The sequence below is a fragment of the Rhea pennata genome, chromosome 15, assembly GCF_028389875.1.
Source record: "Rhea pennata isolate bPtePen1 chromosome 15, bPtePen1.pri, whole genome shotgun sequence".
NCBI classification, from domain to species: domain Eukaryota; kingdom Metazoa; phylum Chordata; class Aves; order Rheiformes; family Rheidae; genus Rhea; species Rhea pennata.
In genome coordinates this window covers 12,200,915-12,219,510 of record NC_084677.1, presented here as the reverse complement: position 1 = coordinate 12,219,510, position 18,596 = coordinate 12,200,915, and the positions used below count along the sequence as shown (strand labels likewise).

Genomic DNA, 18,596 nt, shown 5'->3' with positions numbered 1-18,596 from the left:
AAATGTAAAAGAAAAATCAAAACAAAAAAATAAATAATAAAAAAAAATTTAAACGTGATACATATCTGCAAGGAATAAAATAAATTGTTCCAAAAATTTGCTTTATATTTACACTAAGTGTTAATCATATGTTATCTAATGAGTCACAGAAAATTTAGCTTTTTTGAAAGAAAACTCTGCTTCAAATGGTGTTCAGTGGTACAGGGTTCCTGAAGTTAGAGCAAAATAAGCACTCTTCAAAAACACAAGACATCTAGCTTCAGCTTTTACACTACTGAACTGAGCTCTTGAAGTAATTGACATCCCCCCACCTTTTTTTGGCGGGTTCTCACATGTAACTGGAGGAATAAACATGCTGATGCCAACAACATGCCAATTATCTTAGAGTGCATCTTCTAGTAGAACTGATTGCTTGCATAACTATATCATACAATGATTACACACAGAGTTTTGATTGACCAGATTATGACCCACTACTTCAAACAACATCCAATTTCTACGATCAAAGATCTCAGCTAACCCACCAACACAGCAATAGTCTGTGGGACAATTACGAGAAAAATATTTTATCAGCTATCACTGTACACCTAGCAATTGGAAGAATTTGGCACAGAAGACACTGTTGCTGGATATGAACGTAGTTAAGGAATTAAAGAGAAAATATTTTTAATGAAAATATCTTATCTTAGTCTTACAGTATGTGAGCATCTCTTCCTCTTCTACTGGAGCACCCAAAGAAAAATAAGACATTCTTTAAATTGTGCCATTTAAATTTTTATGCAGAAATTTAATGGACCAATTCACAAGAAAAATGGGCAATTAACTAAACAATGCACTTTGTAATAATGAATACAGAGCAGAAAGGAAAGTTCTTCAATTGTCTTTTCTGAGATTCCTAAGAGATTATACAGGACAAAAGAAGCAAGTTTGTGGAATCGCTTGACACAGTGATTCTAAATAGAATTTATTCTTGACAAAGTGGTTCACAAATCCTTCAATGTTGTCCCCACTTCCCACACATTTGCTCAAAACAGAAATTGCTTTTATTTTTTGTTAACTTAGATGCTCATTTTACTTGAAAGTTCCCCATAAGAAGCAATTTTACAAATGTTAAAATACAGTTCATTCACAGAAAGCAGTTTATCTCCTTTGAGCTACATAAACTAGTTTTTAGTTAAATTATTTTAGATATTTGAGTTATTCAAAAGGAAACAGAATGCCATGTGATTCATGTTCCAGATCAAAATTACACAGCTTGCTTAGAAAACAACGACTCTCTCCTGTATTTGTAATCTAAGAATTTTCTACCTCTACTGGTAGAAAAAGCAAATCTCTGATTCTGTAAAGAATGTGTGATTCTCCATAGTTAAGGTGAGATGAGACTTAAGAAGATGGAACTCTTCTTGGTGAATATTTTATTCAAGAAATTTCAAGACAGCTCAAGCCATCTGTAGGTTAAACCTCAAAAGAACAAACAGAACCCAAAGTTTATCAAGATTTTTTTTCCTTAGATTCTCTACAAAACATATCAACTTAATCAAGGTTATTTTCCCAGTAAAGTCAAGTATAACACACAGTAGTGACCAAATTATAAAATGGCAGCTCCAAAAGAGTCCAAACAATTTTATTGTTATCAATCTCACCGCTTTTGTAGCGCTCTCGTTGTTCTATCTTCAAGGTCAAATAAAGGGTCCTGATAGGGAAATAGACAGCTTGGGGATATACTCTTCCCACCTATATGAAGGTATAGATACATTTGCTATTTTCTCAGTTAATGAAAACTGACTATAGATCAAGTCAATAGGTACAGATTCTCCTTGTAAATAAGTGCACATCAGTAATAATTATTTCTTCATTTTACATAACAGCTTATGGAAAACTAGGAAATTAAAGACCATTTCAGTAACAGAAATCCGAAGAGAATTAAATGGTGACTCTCCACACACATTAGAACGCACCTAATTAGGGCTTTCATATCACGTTGTCTAATAAATCTGGAAACAACATAAAGATGAGTACCGAGGCCAGCTCAAGGATCTTACACACATAATAGAAAAAAAACAGATACAATGACACCGTCTTGTCTTTAGATTAGGCCACAATTCCCAGTACCCAATACTATATGACAAGAAGGCCCATTAAAAAGTAACTATACTCTACCTAATTGCAGCACTTAATGTAAGGGGATACCAATTTATCTTAAAAAAAAAAAAAAAAAAAAAAAGCTATTAAAAAAGTAAAAAAAGCTAAACCCTCAGCATCCCTTTTAAAATCTACAAACCTCAGTATCTATCAAAGGAAAGAAACAATGTAACTAAGTACTACTGATGAGAGTACATCTCAAGATATGACAAGAGGCTTCCCCAGCCACAATTTTATTAAACTACGTATTGTACTTGCATCCAAATGCGTATGGTAAGTGGTAGAAGTTTTCTAATGGCAATTCACTGTTCAGTAACATACTATTGATGACAGACTACTAACATGACATACGTATGGTTCATGCTGTCAATCAAGAATAAATTAAGGAGAATTGTAAAGGCCTGGTTCTATTCTGCAAACTTATGGTTTCAAACCAGTAAAACACTGTTCCACACTGGTAAATCACAAAACCTGTATTTTTTTAATCGTATATCTCTTCTGTGAACCCAAAGATTAAAGGCAAGATTATTAAAACTATCTGTGATATTTATGAGCCTAAGCTCTACCAGTAGGACTTCTGCATAGGCACTTACTTCTGAAAATTTCACACAGAAGTGCTTAACAATAAACAAGGTCTCTACAATTCACTTGAAATAGGTTTAATCTGTCTGCTGTCACGAAACATTTGAGCACACTGGTGTTGCAAGACAGTATCAAGTTACATCAATCAGGTATCTTGCTCTAATTACTTTGCTTTCTCAAGCTGCTCGGGTGCACGGCCTCTGTGGCCTCTTCAAAATTTCACTTTGATTTTACAGAGACAGCAGGAAAAAGAAAATGTGCACGCACACACACACACGCACCCCTATGTTATATACACAAGCATCAATGCACATGCAAGCACATGGGGCATATTCTCTCTTTATGAGAATACACATTCTCTTTTTGGAGCTCTGCACAGAGGATGGGCTAAGGGAGAAGTATGAAGGGAGCTGAACATCTCAAAAATCCAGCGTGAAGGAAAGAACGGATAATACTAGGTGAGAAATTCAGAACAACAGTTTTCCTCTGCCAGTTTTCAGGGAACTGTGGAGTGCTGTAGACAGAAGTGGCCCAGGTTAAAGGCTGTCGGGAGAACTTCATATATCCACCTGCGTGTCAGCAGGAGAGCTACATGTGTTCACTTGCATGTTAATAGGACTTCACAACTATTTTAGATTAACCTGAGTGAACAAACATATCAAAATGCCTCCAGGGTTTGTGCAAGCTAAAACAGGGCTTAAGCTAGTGAGTGAACAGGTAACACCTCTAAAAACATGGTATTGAACCCTGTTCACACCAAGCAGTAACAAAACCATCTGGAAAACACATCAACAGAAAAATGTCACAGATTTTCCATCAGCTGCAGTAAGTCCTATATAGCAACTTTATATAGAAATACAGGTACACTTTCTGTTCCACTGATTCTGCTTTAGAGCAGACAGGAGAAGGCAGCAAAATCTTAAAACCAAAGCAAGAATAATCAAAGCTCATCTGTTGTTTGAAGGTACAAATCCAGGAAGTCCAATTCTTCATCTACCTCCATAAACCTCATCCTTATTCTTCCAATTTCTATATGTGTTACACTCAGCATGAAAATGTACAGAGCCTCTATAAAGCTTCCTGATGGTGACACCCAGAATACTTTTTTAAAAATTATGTCTAATAAAAAAAAAGCACTAACAAAACAGTTTCTCCATGCAGTCATTAAATCGAAAAATTCTTTATTCCTACTTCTATGTTACAAGCATTTACTATACACTTCCAAATGCATGTGTGTACCATAGTATTCACATAATATCATAACATGCAGATATGGCATAGTGTTTCACTGGATTCAACCTCATTAAGCAACACTCACTTTGAAAGTAACAATATTCTGCTTACAGAGAGAAATAAACACATACACTTGTTCATTCAACAACAGTTACAAATAATAGCACTTTTAAAGCTTAGCATTCTCTTAATTCGCTCCTAAGAACATTTATATCTCACCTTGAAAACATAGAACTAATGATGATCTTTTGTACCTACCTGACTAATGAGGTTGAGGAGGAGTTTGCCCTCAGAGCCAACCAGGCACGTCAACAGCTGGGGAATCCAGGCGAGCCACTGAATAGGTGGGACACCGATACAGTACTTGTCTACTGCATCTGCTAATGTGTTCTTATCATCGTCGAAGCTCAGGAGCCAAAGAACCTAAAAGACAGTTTCAAGCGGACAATCTCAGGGCTTGAACAAATTAAGAATGTAGCATTTGGATTATGCAGAAAAAAATGACATTTTATTAACATGATACTATTTTATCTGGAATCCTTGCAAGTGTCAAAGTTTACTTGGACACAAGAAGTTGCACTCATTATACCTTGCCAATGTTATTTTTTCTCCTAGAAAAAAATATTAAAGGATATTAAAAATATATGCAGATGCACTGGAAAGCTAAGGAACAAGAAAGAAAAAAGCCAGTGAAGCTGAGTGCATTCATAAATTCTTGGGGGTAAAGTTAACTTTGATGCAAAAGCTTGAATATTTGTTTGGGTTTTTTTATTACTATTATTTTAACTGGGCAAGTCTAATGAAAGTTTTTCACATGTGAGTTTAAATTCAAACATATTACACACTGACTATTTGTCTTAAGCATCCAAAAATAACTGAAGTAAAATTGGGGGATTTGACAATACAACACAAATAGTTAACAGGAGAACATGAATGTAGTAACTGTGTTTGTCTAATGTACTAAAACATAAATAGGAGAGGAAATTTCAGAAAATTAAGCATTCATTTTGTCAGGAGATTAAATTAATTACAGCTGACACTGCAGCTATAACAATCCATGATTCCCATCACTGACGGAGACAGAAGGGACACCCTTTAAGTTGATGCCAGGTAAGTAGCTGGAAGAGGTGTCTATACCGAGCTGAAATGCAAAAGTGGAACAAGAAAGTGCTGTTAATTCTATGGTTTTGACTTTGCTAAATATTTGACTAAATTCAAAAGCTGAAGCAAAGAACACAAGAAGGCTTGTACGAAGTTAAAAATCACTTAAAACCACGTAACCAAAGAGAGTAATAAATGTCAGAGTGCTAAGTAGGCACTAAAACTATCTTCTATTTGTTTCATGTTCAAAACAGAATGACTTCCACAGTCTATCAAAAATTTTTAAATTTTATTCATGAGGAATATTAAATATACTCAAACTGAGATATATATAATGCAAAGATCTTTCACTGAAATTTGTGAAAATAGAATAAAAACTTACAGAAAAAGCCTGCTTTGAGTAAAATGCAATAGCAAGGTAAGAGTTAATATGATCATCCATTCCAGCAATAAACAGACACCAACTCATGATACTTTTTAAAACACTGCATGATGATTTTTAAAAAGGCATGATGCCTTTTTTCAGATTTCTCACTGCATCATAGAGTAGAAATGCTGAACATGATAAATTTTCCCCATATCTCCCACACAGAAAAAGGTTCCACATCTAAAGCTCAGATATCTTGGTGAAGTAGAAAAATGCAGGATAAGCTACTCATCATCTACTGTTACCATATGTAAGCTTGCAGCCTAAATTAAAGCTTTCAGTTAATAATTGAGCTTCCTCTAATTGCACAATTTTGGGCACTTCAACACAATTCCAGCCTCTTCTGAAGAGGCAGAACTCATTTAAAAAAAAAAAAAAAAATCTAGATCTTACCTTTGCTAAGTATTTTCTTGATTTGCTCTCATTCTGATGACGACATGCATGCAGGTAGCAAGTAATAGCAGACACACCCAGGTGGAGCTGACGTTCTTTCACAAAGATATTCTCCAAGTAATCACCCCACATGGCCCATGCTTTCACTAGCACATCATGCATCTGCACAGCTGCAGAAAAAGCTTTATTCGCTTCTTCAGACCTGCATTGTGACAAATGTGAATATTCATTTTGTATCAATACAAAATTATTACACTAAGAGGCAGAAATCTGATAGGGTAATTCAACCACTTTTTTAATACTGAATGATATCTTTCCACTAAGTTCTCTAGCAAGCTCTTAAGCTTTCTCTTAGCTTTCCTAATCCTTTTAGCATTTAGAACCTATGAAAGTAAATGTTTCATAGCAGGAACAATTACATAAATATTTAAGATACTCACATGCTCCCTAAAAAATTAAAAATTTTCCATTGTTTAGAAATAAACTATATTTATTTTTTAATCAAGTGCTCAGCTACTACCAATCAAAAATAAACATGATATCCAAACTTAGTAATGAATCTTATCCTGCCACTTATCCTTTTATTTCTTCATCCCAATGAGCATTTAGTATACTCTAGCCTAAGTATATCATAGCGATATCCTGCACATTTGAATTAGTCACAGGAAAGAACGCAGATAGTGTGATAGTATCCAAGAAATGTTGCCTTTCCCTTTCACTTACCTGAGAAGTTCTTTCATTTAACAGCAGCTATATTACAGCTTATACCTATTATCTATACTATTAACACTGACTCAACCTGAGTCTGAATCAATTAAGTAGGTCAAAGACAAATAATAAAAAAAAAAAAAGGTCAGCTACAATAGGGCCATTTTCCATATCCTGGCACTGATTGGCAAAAACTGCCTAGGACTGAATTGCAATTGCAACCCAAACAAGAGAATAAGATCCTGGGAGAGAAAGAATGAATGATAACACAAGACGAGCAAAAGCAAATGCATCAAAAATAGTTCTCTGCTGAGCAAAACTGGAGGTGAGAAAAAAGCAAAATTGTGAAGATGTATTAGCTATTCTTTGGCGGACTACATCTTACTTAACTGTTTACTCACACCAATCATGAAAAATTTAAAATCAAAGTTATCTAAAAAACAGCCAGTTTCTGACCTCCATTGCTAAAATGTTTATTTTCCAACAGCAAAAACTGAAGAAATATGAAGGCGAATCATACAGATCTTGAATTCAGAAAAAAAATGTTTTGGTAATCAAAAGATTAGTAGTTTGATAATTCTAAAGTCTTCTCTAGGTTTCCTCAAAAGCACCTAGTTTAAAGTTTAGCATGATACATCTCAATATAAATACAGCCCTTGAATCCATAATCCTGTGGAATACGCATTAACATTTCAGGCACAAAAATAAAGGATGAGAAAACTCACATATACATTACTGAATTGAAGGAGCTTTTAAACCACTCTGGAATCCTTTAATACAGAAGTGCTCCACTTTTCTCTTATAGAATAAGCATTTAGATAAACAGCACAAGAGTAAGTACTGCTTGTTTATCTCATTCTTAAAAACATAAAAATATTATTAGCTTGAAGGATCATAGTCTGCAATGATAAACAAATTTAAATGACTGCCTATTGGGTTAAAATGATAAAAAGGGAAATAATTTTATCTGTTACAGTGCATATTAATTTCTATGTTACCCATGTTACTGGCTTTCAGTGGCGTTCTGTACCCTCCTTCGAGGTCCAGAAGCATGCTACCACAGGAGCAGCCTGATAAATGACTTGGTATCACTATTTCCCTTCTACAACAACAGGACGTTCCACTAGATTTTCTTTTCTCCCTTTCTACTATTTATCATTCCTGACACCTGAGATGACTTTTTCAATATGGTTTCTATCACCTTGCTCAGAGCAGGGGCAGCTCACGCAGCTGCAACACCACAGGTGACCTTTCTCGGTTTCACTGGCACCCAGGGCTGCACCCCAACCCTTGGCCGTTCCTCCTAACTGTATGCAACTGTAGTGTTAAAAAATGCCTGTATTTATTTTTGGCAAGATTTAGAAACTGCAAATAAATCAAAACTGTGTTCTAAATAAAACTCATTACCTATCCTGAAGGAATGAACAGTTTTACTTTTTTTACTATTTACTTTTTCCTCCTGCTCTTAAAAAAGGAAAAGAAAAAGAAAGAAAATAAAAAAAAGCAGGGAGGGGGAAAGAGTAGATTTTCTTCTCTTTACACCTCAACTACAACTAAGCTCATTTGTCGTCATAAAAAAGCTCACTGCACTTTTCATTAAAGTAATTACATTTTGCCTATTTAAAATTCTCTCTTGTATCCAAGAAGATGATATTCATCACTTCCTGACTTAAATTGCTATGTAGAGCTGAAGTGTACAGCTTAAAAGCTGATGGATTTAAATCAGTAAGTGTATACCATGTGAGCAGTAAAGGAGTGATTCCACCTATATGTAGCATGCATTAATACTGCTATTAAAAATCATGCATACCAAAAGTCATTGAAATCTGAAGGTGTTTTAAGGTCTCACCAGGCAAAATCTGACTACTGAGATACTTGTTTACTGGATTAAAGAGAGCTCTTCCTCAAAGTAATAAGATGCTTGTCAGCATAAAGCAAAAACATTAGAAAGGTAGTTGTCTGAAATCAATGTTTGCACTTAGGTGTTTTTAATTGCTACAATGCAAGATGTCTCGAACACATACCACATTAATCTCTCCAATTCAATTATCCGAAATGAGTTTGTGTCACATTTCCATGTTGGATGACACAGCAGACTTGTCTAAGCACTCTGAATTATGCCACAACATCTTCTTATGCCTTTAACAGCTATAGCTTATAAGAGGGACATATACAATGTGCAATGAAACAAACGGAAACAAAAAACACAGAGGTTTGCTAGTTTTGACTAGACAACTTTAAGCTTATAGATTGAAGAGCATTTTCTCCTTAGTTTTGTATATGATGTTTACATTAAAAATAGCTAAAGCCACCTCCTTTTGTCAGCTACTCTAGGAAATTACTCAAGTCTTCATCAGTTTGACTAACAAAGTAGCCATGGAACCAAGGAAAAAAGCATATTAAGCTGTTAAGCTTTGGGTAGATCTTTTCTCCCTGCCCCTCCCCTTTACCCCAGCCTCTTCTCCCAAAATAAGATTTTTTTTAAAAAAAGAGCTGATGAAATGTTTGCTTTAGCTAGTCTCCCTATAACACTTAGAAATATTACCAGGCATTACATCTTTAAACTGCACAGCAACCAAGTGTCACCTGTACTTTTACTTTCTTTAACAGCTGTGCCAAATTTTAGTCTGTATAAACACACGGAATTACTTTCTTGCTTAAATATTGTGATTAAGTACGTCAGCTGCATTTTTCTTAAATGTGTGCTAGTGCCTCTTCCAGCCAACACACTTACTTGTTAATCTGTGCCAAGAACATTCCTTTCAATGCATAGAACTCAGCAGTCATCTCCTTGGTGAAGTACTTCAGATTAGTTGATTCAATAACTTCAAGACCCTGTTAAATAAGCCTTAATGAAAAATACCTTCTAAAATGGAAGTTTCTATAAAAATGAAAGTGCCATAAAAAACAGCCAAAATATCCTCCTGAAATTTAAACAACATGAATTTTTACTGTTTTTATTTATTTTCTATTTAATTATCCTTTAAAAAAACATGGATTGAAACCAATTTTAAGTTCCCACTGGCCTATGCAAAGCTATCAGATGTTATAGCTAAACCTCACCAGATGAAGGATTATCATTTCTATCTTAAAGTTGGTTGACCTTATGTCAGGGTTTTTTGCCTAGTCACTGTTCTTTTTTTCCTATCCATTTAACTCACTCAGTTTCACTTCAGTACTTCAATATTCCTCACTCATACAGGGTAAGTCACTCAAAACCTTTATTTAGATCTTCACTTAGTCTTGTGATAGTATTGTTTCTTTTGCAAGTCATACTTACGAAGTCTGTTCCATTTCTCTCCTAAAAAAAATTTTTTTTAATTGTTTGTCCTCTACATTTATTTGGTTAATTTTTTAAACTAATCATGTATTCAGCTCAAACAGGACAGTTCACTTTTAACTCTAACAGCATTACTTAAGGCAACTTTATGCATTTACCTACAACATGACCAACCAAATTCAGACTGTGTTCCATATACGGGTCACCTATTCAAATAATCGCAAATTGCACTGGTGGTCCTAGAAACCCCCTCGAGTTACAACAACTTCAAAGATAAAGCTAACGTACCTGCATGCATTCATTTTTGCCCATGACTCCTGCCAGTTGAAGGTAACACTTAACTTGCTGGCGGATTTTCTGAAAGCAGTCCACGATGGGCACAGTTGGAATGGTATGAATGCGACTCAGTATATCCAGAGCTACGTTGACCAGCCCTTGTTTTCGCGCTATCTTTCCATACTGGATAATTGCTGATGCAGAAGCATGAACTCCCAACATAGCGTTATTGGAACTAGGATCATGCTGAGAACTATTCTCATATGCAGTCACAATGGCTAGAGATGAAACATGAAACATTTGTCATTATAAATGAAACTGTGTATGCAGCAAAATCTTACATAACAATAAATATACATGAAATGATGATTTAAGAAAACAGAACTTATAAACAGAAATTCAACAAAAATAACCCTCTGTCAAAAAAAAAAAAAAAAACACCAAAATTCCTGTATATTTAAATAAAAAGAATACAAAGAACTTATTTCAAACAATGTGTTGTCTTGAAAATTACATGATGAATGCATGCTGGACCAGGCAGTTTTACCCTGGTAATGATGTTGTCTCCACATGAAAATGCTGCTCCAATGGGATAAGTCATCTGACACAATAGGTAACCTGTTCCTCCAAGTCTTTACAACAGTCTTCATATCATGGAGGCTGTTGTTTCTCCCTAGATTAGTTGGCTGTAATCCTGCATTTATTTGTGCTGCTTCTTGAAGTTCAATTATTTGTTGTGCTGCCTAGAAAACATTAAACAATATAAATCATCATTAAGGCTAGTGCAATCTGCTGGCTGATTCCTTTGCTAGAAAAAGATCTCAACTAATGATTTCACCTTTAAATCATCATTAACCAATTTAGTCATTAAGGAAAAACAGCAGAACTACTCCAGGAGATTGATTCAACACTTTAGTCACTGATGAAATGTGAAATTCAGCCACTGAGTTACCGGCATAGGATTTCTATCAACAGTGGCAAGCCTTAAAAAAATAAATTAAAATAAAAAATAAAAAAAATAACAGAATAAAATATCAGGGCCATAAGGCACCTTCCTATCTACTTGCAAAAGTCACTGTGTAACTTCAGATGTCCTCTCCATGCACAACCCTTTCTCAGGGAACTTAACATTATCCATTTGGGAACAGACACTCCTGATCTGTAGTTAGTCGTTTTCCTGTAATACAACGTGTTTGACTGAAAGGTTTAACTTTAGCCATCTACAACATGTCCTTCCTTGATAGAATGAAGGTAAAAAAATCCCTAATAATTTCTTCTATTCTGAACCACACATGCTTTCACAAGTTATTCCACAAATGGCAGTGTCTTATTTATAAAAAGCATTTTTTTTTTCCCACAGAAATCAAAGGAAACAGCTTGCTGGCACTGGCACTCTCTCCTCACCTCTGTCCCTTTGCTTCCACATCTAAATACAACACAGGAGACCCCCGTTTGCTGCGTTGGACGTTACAACGCCACAGTCATGGGGAAGATCTCAAAACACATGATAAAAAAAAAATAGCAAACTATTAACAGCTAGAAATATAAGCATTTAGGTTCCAATTAAAACCTAGCCTGCAGCTGGAATTTCCTACACCAGTTCCACTCACAGAAAAGCACAAGTGAGGGCACACACAATCTGCTGAAGTAGAAAGACTGATTTCAAATATTCTCTTGATTAAAACAAAACTTTTAATAGCATAAATTCCCTGCTCCTTCTTAATAGAAACCTAAGCATACCAAAACACTACCTTATGCCTTCCTGAAGCTATTACCTTAAAATATTCTGCAGTGGCCTTAGATTTGAGAATTTACTTGGGCTGAGAATGGCTTTTCACAGACATCTGATATTCCCAAATTACTGAAAGGAACAAACAGAAGATGGCAGCACTCTCACATTTACTAACAGGAGCAGACACAGCCTGTAGAAAAGGCCCACAAACTTTCAGCGAATTTAATTACCTGTAGTACAATAAAACCAACATAGTATTCTCTGAGCTACCTCTCGGCAGATAACAGCTGTATTCGCTGTTAATCAACCAAATAAGATAAGTTATTTAAATTTGGAGTGATTTTTTTTAATGGAGTCAAATCTCTTGAAACAAAATAAATTAAGGAAAGTAGTATTTTCCTACAGTCATCTCAGTATCAGCTCTCACAATAACTTAACCTTCGTCCTACACCCATTCATCACGTAAATTTAATTTTCTCACAGGTATTTAATCACACACTATCTGATATTAAAAAAAAAGTAATTACTGCAGTGCAAATTCACTGCTGCATTTGTACCTCTGTCATTCACTGCCTATTTTATCATTTCTTCAAGGGTGATATATACATACAAGATTATTTTTTAAAAACTGCTTTAATTGATATTTGAAAGCATTTAAATACTTCATACAGCAACATTAATCCTCCCATGCTAAAGATCCTGCCAGTCTTCGGGGAGAAAAAACTTAAAATACCAACGAAAACTCGGCAGGAAGGAATTAATTCCAACGCGAGATGCGCTGGCTGCGAGCGAGCAGCTCCGAGGAAGCCGCTCCGAGGGAGCGCTGGCGGCCGAGCCGCCCCCGCGGCCGCTGCCCGCCGTCGCCCGGAACGCCGCTCGCCGGCCCTGCCCGGCGCTCCGGCCTCCCCGGCACGGCGGGCCGCGGCGCGAGCTCGCCCGGGCGCCATCCCTCCGGCAGCGATGCCGCGGGCAGCGCGCGCGCGCATCCAGGTGCCTCCGAGCGGCGCCGCGCGCGGTGAAAGCGCCGATCTCGTGCGGCGGCGCGGAAACCTCTAGATTGAGTGGAACTTGGTAAAAGCGGGATCTCCCACCGTTCCGGTAAGGTTTCTGAGCACCGGCCACCCAGGAACGCACTCCCACTACCCGCGCCCAGGTCACATCGTGCAGAGATAGTCCCGAGTCTCCTCCTGGAGACGATCGGCTCCGTGTCAATAAGGAGCCGGGCTCCAGCAAGCCTCCCCCTGCCCGGCTGCCCTCCAGGCACGACCCTGCAGCGACGACGACGGGCAGCGGATGCCTTCCAGGAGCTTCTGGAACCGACTCGAGGCCAAATCCCATCTTCTGGAGAACGGTTTAGGCACTTAGCTCCAGTCAATTACACCCAGCAATAACAGCAACTCTTTAAAATCCCTGCCTTGCCATTGCAAAATGAGATTTTTACATAATCAAATCCAAAACCAAGCAAAAGAATAAGTGCTGACATTTTACACGTTCAGAAAGGAAGCAGGAGTCCCTACTGAGTGAAGCACACGTGAAAGCACAAGCAACACTGGCCAGGCAGGTTTCCTCCTGTTAAACTTACTTCCCCTCGCTTAATTAAACTGCATAGTCTGTACGATTAAAGTTGTGCCTGGTGCTTCACCAAAATATTTCTGGAGATCTAAAAAACAAAAAATGATCTCAGCAAGTTCTCACAAGCTCTTCATGAACAGACACGACGCTAGTCCCCTCCTCTGTTCTTTGTGTGTGTGCATCGTTTTTCCGAGTAACACATATGCCAAAGAGAAAGACTGAAGGCACAGGATTCAAACGCAGTTCTTTAAATCAAAATGCCACTCTAGACTGAACTAAATAAAATGTTTCATAAGCTATAAAAATAAAGATGTACCTGCGGCATAGCACCTTAAAAACAGTTTACTTTTAAATAAATACAAGAAAATAGTAACTTCCTTACACTATAATGTGGAATGATTTGAGGGCTAAAATACTGCGTATTGAAATAAGCACCAAGGACCTGTTTAATAAGGATGAAAGAAAAGCAATCTTTTCCTTTCATTATTCTAAGCAATATTCCCCTAGAGAAACACAGAAAGCAGCAGGCCCCATTCTGAGATCAAAATGCTTGTTAATGATTCAGAGGCAGCCAATGAGCTCTATCATCTCCCATAAATGCACAACAGAGTTAAGACAGAAGTAAGTAAATAGAAAAGTGGCATGAAAATGTTAGCTTGGGCCATCCTCTCTGTATGCACTTAAGTTATCCAGCCGGGAAGCCTCTCATCCTTTTTAAGTCAAAGATTTAAGCATACATGCAAGGATTTATCTGAACATCCAGCTGTCTCTTTTTATGACCACAAGCAATATGCTACACTAATTTTATAGTATGAATTTAAGTTACAAACTTCTTCCCCCATTTTAAAAGATCTCTACAAAGAATTCAATTTAGTCGCTTAAGTTTAGATGATATCCAGCTTTTTTTTTTTTTTTTTTTTTTTTTTTTTTTTTTACGTTCTTGTAACCTAAAATTAATTAGGTTAATTAGCTGCCCCTTATTTAATTCTGGACAAGCCAGCACCCTGCTTCACTGCCAGTACTATTTTAGGAGCAAGCTCCTCTCAGAACTGTGTTTGCTTTGTCTGTTTTTCTGCAGGAAGCACACAGATCTCTGGCAGATGCCAAAGCAGTTAGGCCAGAGGGATCCATCCTCTTCCAATTCAAGCCATCCATCCGTTCCCAGTTCAGCAAACACCCCTGATAGAGGTTACCGTGTTCTCAAATTTTCCAGCTGACCTACTCATACGAGCACTCCATAAGCTATCACCATCAAAATGAGGCAATTAGTTGGAAGCAGTAACATTTCCCACCAGCACGGCGAAATTTAGAGGATGTGCATCCACATGTGAACAAGAAGCATTACTGAAATATGGTTTCCCACGCACAGCAAAGAGATTTTCTTTCCTGTAGCTGGCATCAAATTACAGGAGGGAAGCAGAGATAGCTCTTTTCCAACCTGTGAGACCCCTCCACCTGTGAAATAGTGTGGTTCAGCATGAGACTTCTTTTTTATAGCAGTACTGCAAGAATATAATGTAACGTTGATCCAAATAACCTAGTAGGACAACTAATAAAACTGAAGGCCAAGGCACTAAGCTTTAAAAGGTGCACATATTAGTTTATCTAACACAATCCAGACTCCTTTATGGCAATTACGAAATGTTTCCCAACAACGAGAACTTGTGGGAGTAACTCCCTTCCATTAGAAATATCATATACTTAAAAGACTAGACTGTTCCCTACATTCTTTCCCTGATGCTCTTGATGACTTCTGCGATGCTCCCAAGCCCAACTAAAAAGAAAAATAAACCTAAGAGCAATCCTATAAGATATGCACCAAACAGGACATTTTATTTACAATAAAAGCTTTCTTGTTGCCACTATGTTTAGCCCAAATATGTTCCCAGAACAAGATGGTGAACCATAAGGGCACGCACGCAGCTGCCCAGTCCAGCCTGAATGCCCATGAAGCAGCTTGCACCAGCCCAGCCCATCCAGCCTGCCATAGGGAAGCACTTACAGCCCTACCAGTGTCAAACTGTGCTTAAAGAATGGCAAATTAAACATTATATAGTGTGTGTGTGTGCGTGTGTGTGTGTTGCACAGTAAACATATTTTACTCTTATATCATTAAAAATCTTGAAGCCTGCTACTGGAAAATAACCGAAAACTTTTATTCTTACCTGGAGAAGCGGAGTATGAACATGTGACACTACGTGGGGAAGCCTTCGCCATTCTCGAATTGCTAAGCTGCTCGCCATCTCTACCAGACGCTCAATGAAGTTAAGCTGCTGCTCTTCTGGATGGCAAATTGCTAAATATCCTCTGTACATGTTCACTTTCCAAGCCATCTCTTTTGGACAACTCAGCTCCACCTGGTAATGAAATGGAAAAAGTTCTCATAAAGACCATTCATCCTTAAATACAGAATTTTTTTTAACAATAAAAGACTCCTAAACAAATACTCATTTTAAAACAAAATAAAAAACAACTCTATATCTAAAAATATCAGACTAAAATATCAGAATCTGACATTAGAGGAGTTTCTGCTCTCTAAGTTTCTGGTAAGGGTGGGCTAGCAAATAAATTGCAAATTTAGCATAAATGTGCCTGCACACAACATGCTGGTAGGGTATTTTTGCACTGACAACTTTCAGCCTGATCAGCTCTCTCTGAACTGTACTACAGTTGTCTTGTGACAGGAGCATGAAGCTCACTGTATACCAATTCACGCTGTACAGAAAAAAAAATAAAATAAAAAAGATGCTTCTCAGCAGATGAAGCATTATTACCTTTCGAAATGCTTCAGGGCCCTATAAACAAGTAATGTCAAATTCTCACTTACAAGAATCTCCTCCATATATGCAGACACCTTGTGCCAACATTATACTTCCTAATTGCCCGCTCCAGGCCATTACTAAGTTTATGAGAATAAATAGCTGGTGATTTTAAATTCATCTAAACCCTCCCTATTTGGGTCAAAATAATCTGAGTACAGGTGCTAAATTATATTAAAGTGCTAAAAATCATTTAAAAAAAAATTTAAAACCATTTTTTTTAATTTGGGAACTGTAGAAATAAGCTAGTTAAAAATAGCAGCGTGCAATTCACATGAATTGCATAACCAAACGCGTGCAAGTGTTTTAGAGTGAAAGAGTTACAAAACCAGATTTTTCAAAACAAGTGCATAAATTTGAAATTACCCCCAAACACTTAATCATACACTAGCTGACAATGCAGGCCTGAAATCCGGAAGTATGGATTTCAGACCTGCTTTTTCTCCTCCACAACAAACCCTTTTTGTCTTGATCTGCAACACAGAAATTCCTCTGCATTATCTTCTTGTTGACATACTTACTGTACCTTAACCATTTCAAGTGTTATTTTTGCCTGTCTTCAACTGATTTTATATCCGAGCCAGCAAAGAGAAACTGCCAGGTAGCAACCCTACACTTACACAGTAAAAATAGTCTCTTTTTTTTACTACATTATCTACTGGATCATTAAATACAATGGCAATGTGAGCAAATGGAAATGAGTCTTGGGTCCTATCAAAGGCCACTTGGTATTTTAATGGCTTTACTTTAACAGGTAGATTATTAAAAATGTTTCACAAGGATTTAGGAAACTGATGTATAGTTGCCACCTTTTCTGATCTCTCCTGTGGATCGACCATGGAACTTCATAAAATAACACATTTAATAGAAGCTTTTGAAAGTCAATTTTTTAAAAAAGCAGTATGAAAGAATATCAATAAAATTGGCGTAGCAAGTATAGCATCATAGAAGTAATTATTCTTTCTCATCCTAGTATTTATGCAAGCCCATGTCCTGACACTTTTACAAGAATGTGAGTAGAGCTACAGAAGCTCCATTCATAGCTTCAGTATCTTCTCCTTAGACCATTAGTAAATGCCTCATTACTGAAAATCTCTTTTACTATAACTGCAGCTAAAGTGCATCATCACTTACTCGTGGTTGTTAGTTCTACTGTACTTGCAAGCCACCAAAACCAGAACCTGTCAAACATGATAAACTTCATTCCGTTATAACTCTAAGCTTAAAATATACTGTACAAAATAGTTCTTATTTTTGGCTTTAAAGCTTTCTCAGGAGTGTAATTTCTATAACTAGCCAATAAAGATGGATACTTAAATAGCGCACAAAATAGTGATTTTTAAAGCAGCAAAATATTAACTAAAACATGTCATGTATTAATTTCTGTAGCACATACAGCTTACCACTTACAGATTTGCTTTCACAATGACTGATAGATAATAAAATCCATCTTTAGAGACAACTATTTAACGTGAACCATCAGTACTACAAACATGGAAAAATTCAATATTGTAGTGGTTGGACACCCTTAATTTAGGTTCTATCAAAAGACAATACTGTCTTAATTAATTTTAACTACTTCTACTGTTTTCATAGCTTTGCCCTTAAAGTAAAGCATATCGATTGCACCTACCTATTTTGCTTTCTGACAAAAAAAAATTGTTACAGATGAACAAATACACTACATTAAAAAGTAATATTCAGCCTGATCTTGAAGAAATTGAGAGAGACATACAATTCAGCATATTTATCATGCAAGAATAAGTTGTCACAATGAAACACAGTGTTAGGATATTTTGTTTGCAGAAACTTAATCCTGCAAGATACTGGAATTAAAGGATGATCAGCATCTTTTATAACTATGTTTATCTTTTGCAAATATTATGAAACCAGACAGTCAACTCTTAATTTGATATGTAATATTTTTAACTGACAAACACTGGTTCAAAACTTGATTCAAAACAGTAGCAATGAAACAATAAACCCAGCTATGTGAGGGACTAATTCTTCTGGCTAAATCTCTGCAGCATAACAACAACGCTGCGAAAGGTTCTGCTCAGAGCTTTATCAGTAAAATTGTATTTTAAACATGCAGTTCACTCCCTTATAACTTTTAGCAGAGTAAATTGGGATTTAACACAATATTCTTACCTTTAAGGATGCCAGTTCTATATCTGGTTTATAATTCTACATTGACTAATTACAGATAAAAACTCCATTTACTATGATAAGAGAGTGTCTTTTCTTAAATTAATAATAATAATTTAAAAAAGCTTCCACCAATCTACAAGAAAAAGGAAAGAAAAAGAAAAAGGCCCTCCACTATTCATT

General features: G+C 36.5%; 1 protein-coding gene across 3 annotated transcripts in view; it reads right to left on the bottom strand.

Annotated features, from left to right (window-relative positions):
- TRRAP (transformation/transcription domain associated protein) overlaps positions 1-18,596 on the bottom strand; it is a 100,507-nt gene that overhangs the window by 18,473 nt on the left and 63,438 nt on the right. For 2 of the 3 annotated variants that reach the window (XM_062587882.1, XM_062587883.1), the window contains exons 57-63: positions 15,612-15,803; positions 10,657-10,885; positions 10,155-10,420; positions 9,321-9,421; positions 5,879-6,080; positions 4,216-4,380; positions 1,644-1,734 (exon numbers count right to left, since the gene is read on the bottom strand). In XM_062587882.1, coding sequence (XP_062443866.1) covers positions 1,644-1,734; positions 4,216-4,380; positions 5,879-6,080; positions 9,321-9,421; positions 10,155-10,420; positions 10,657-10,885; positions 15,612-15,803 — 1,246 coding nt within the window. The remainder of the gene's footprint in view (positions 1-1,643; positions 1,735-4,215; positions 4,381-5,878; positions 6,081-9,320; positions 9,422-10,154; positions 10,421-10,656; positions 10,886-15,611; positions 15,804-18,596) is intronic. The other variant, XM_062587884.1, reaches the window with a different exon arrangement.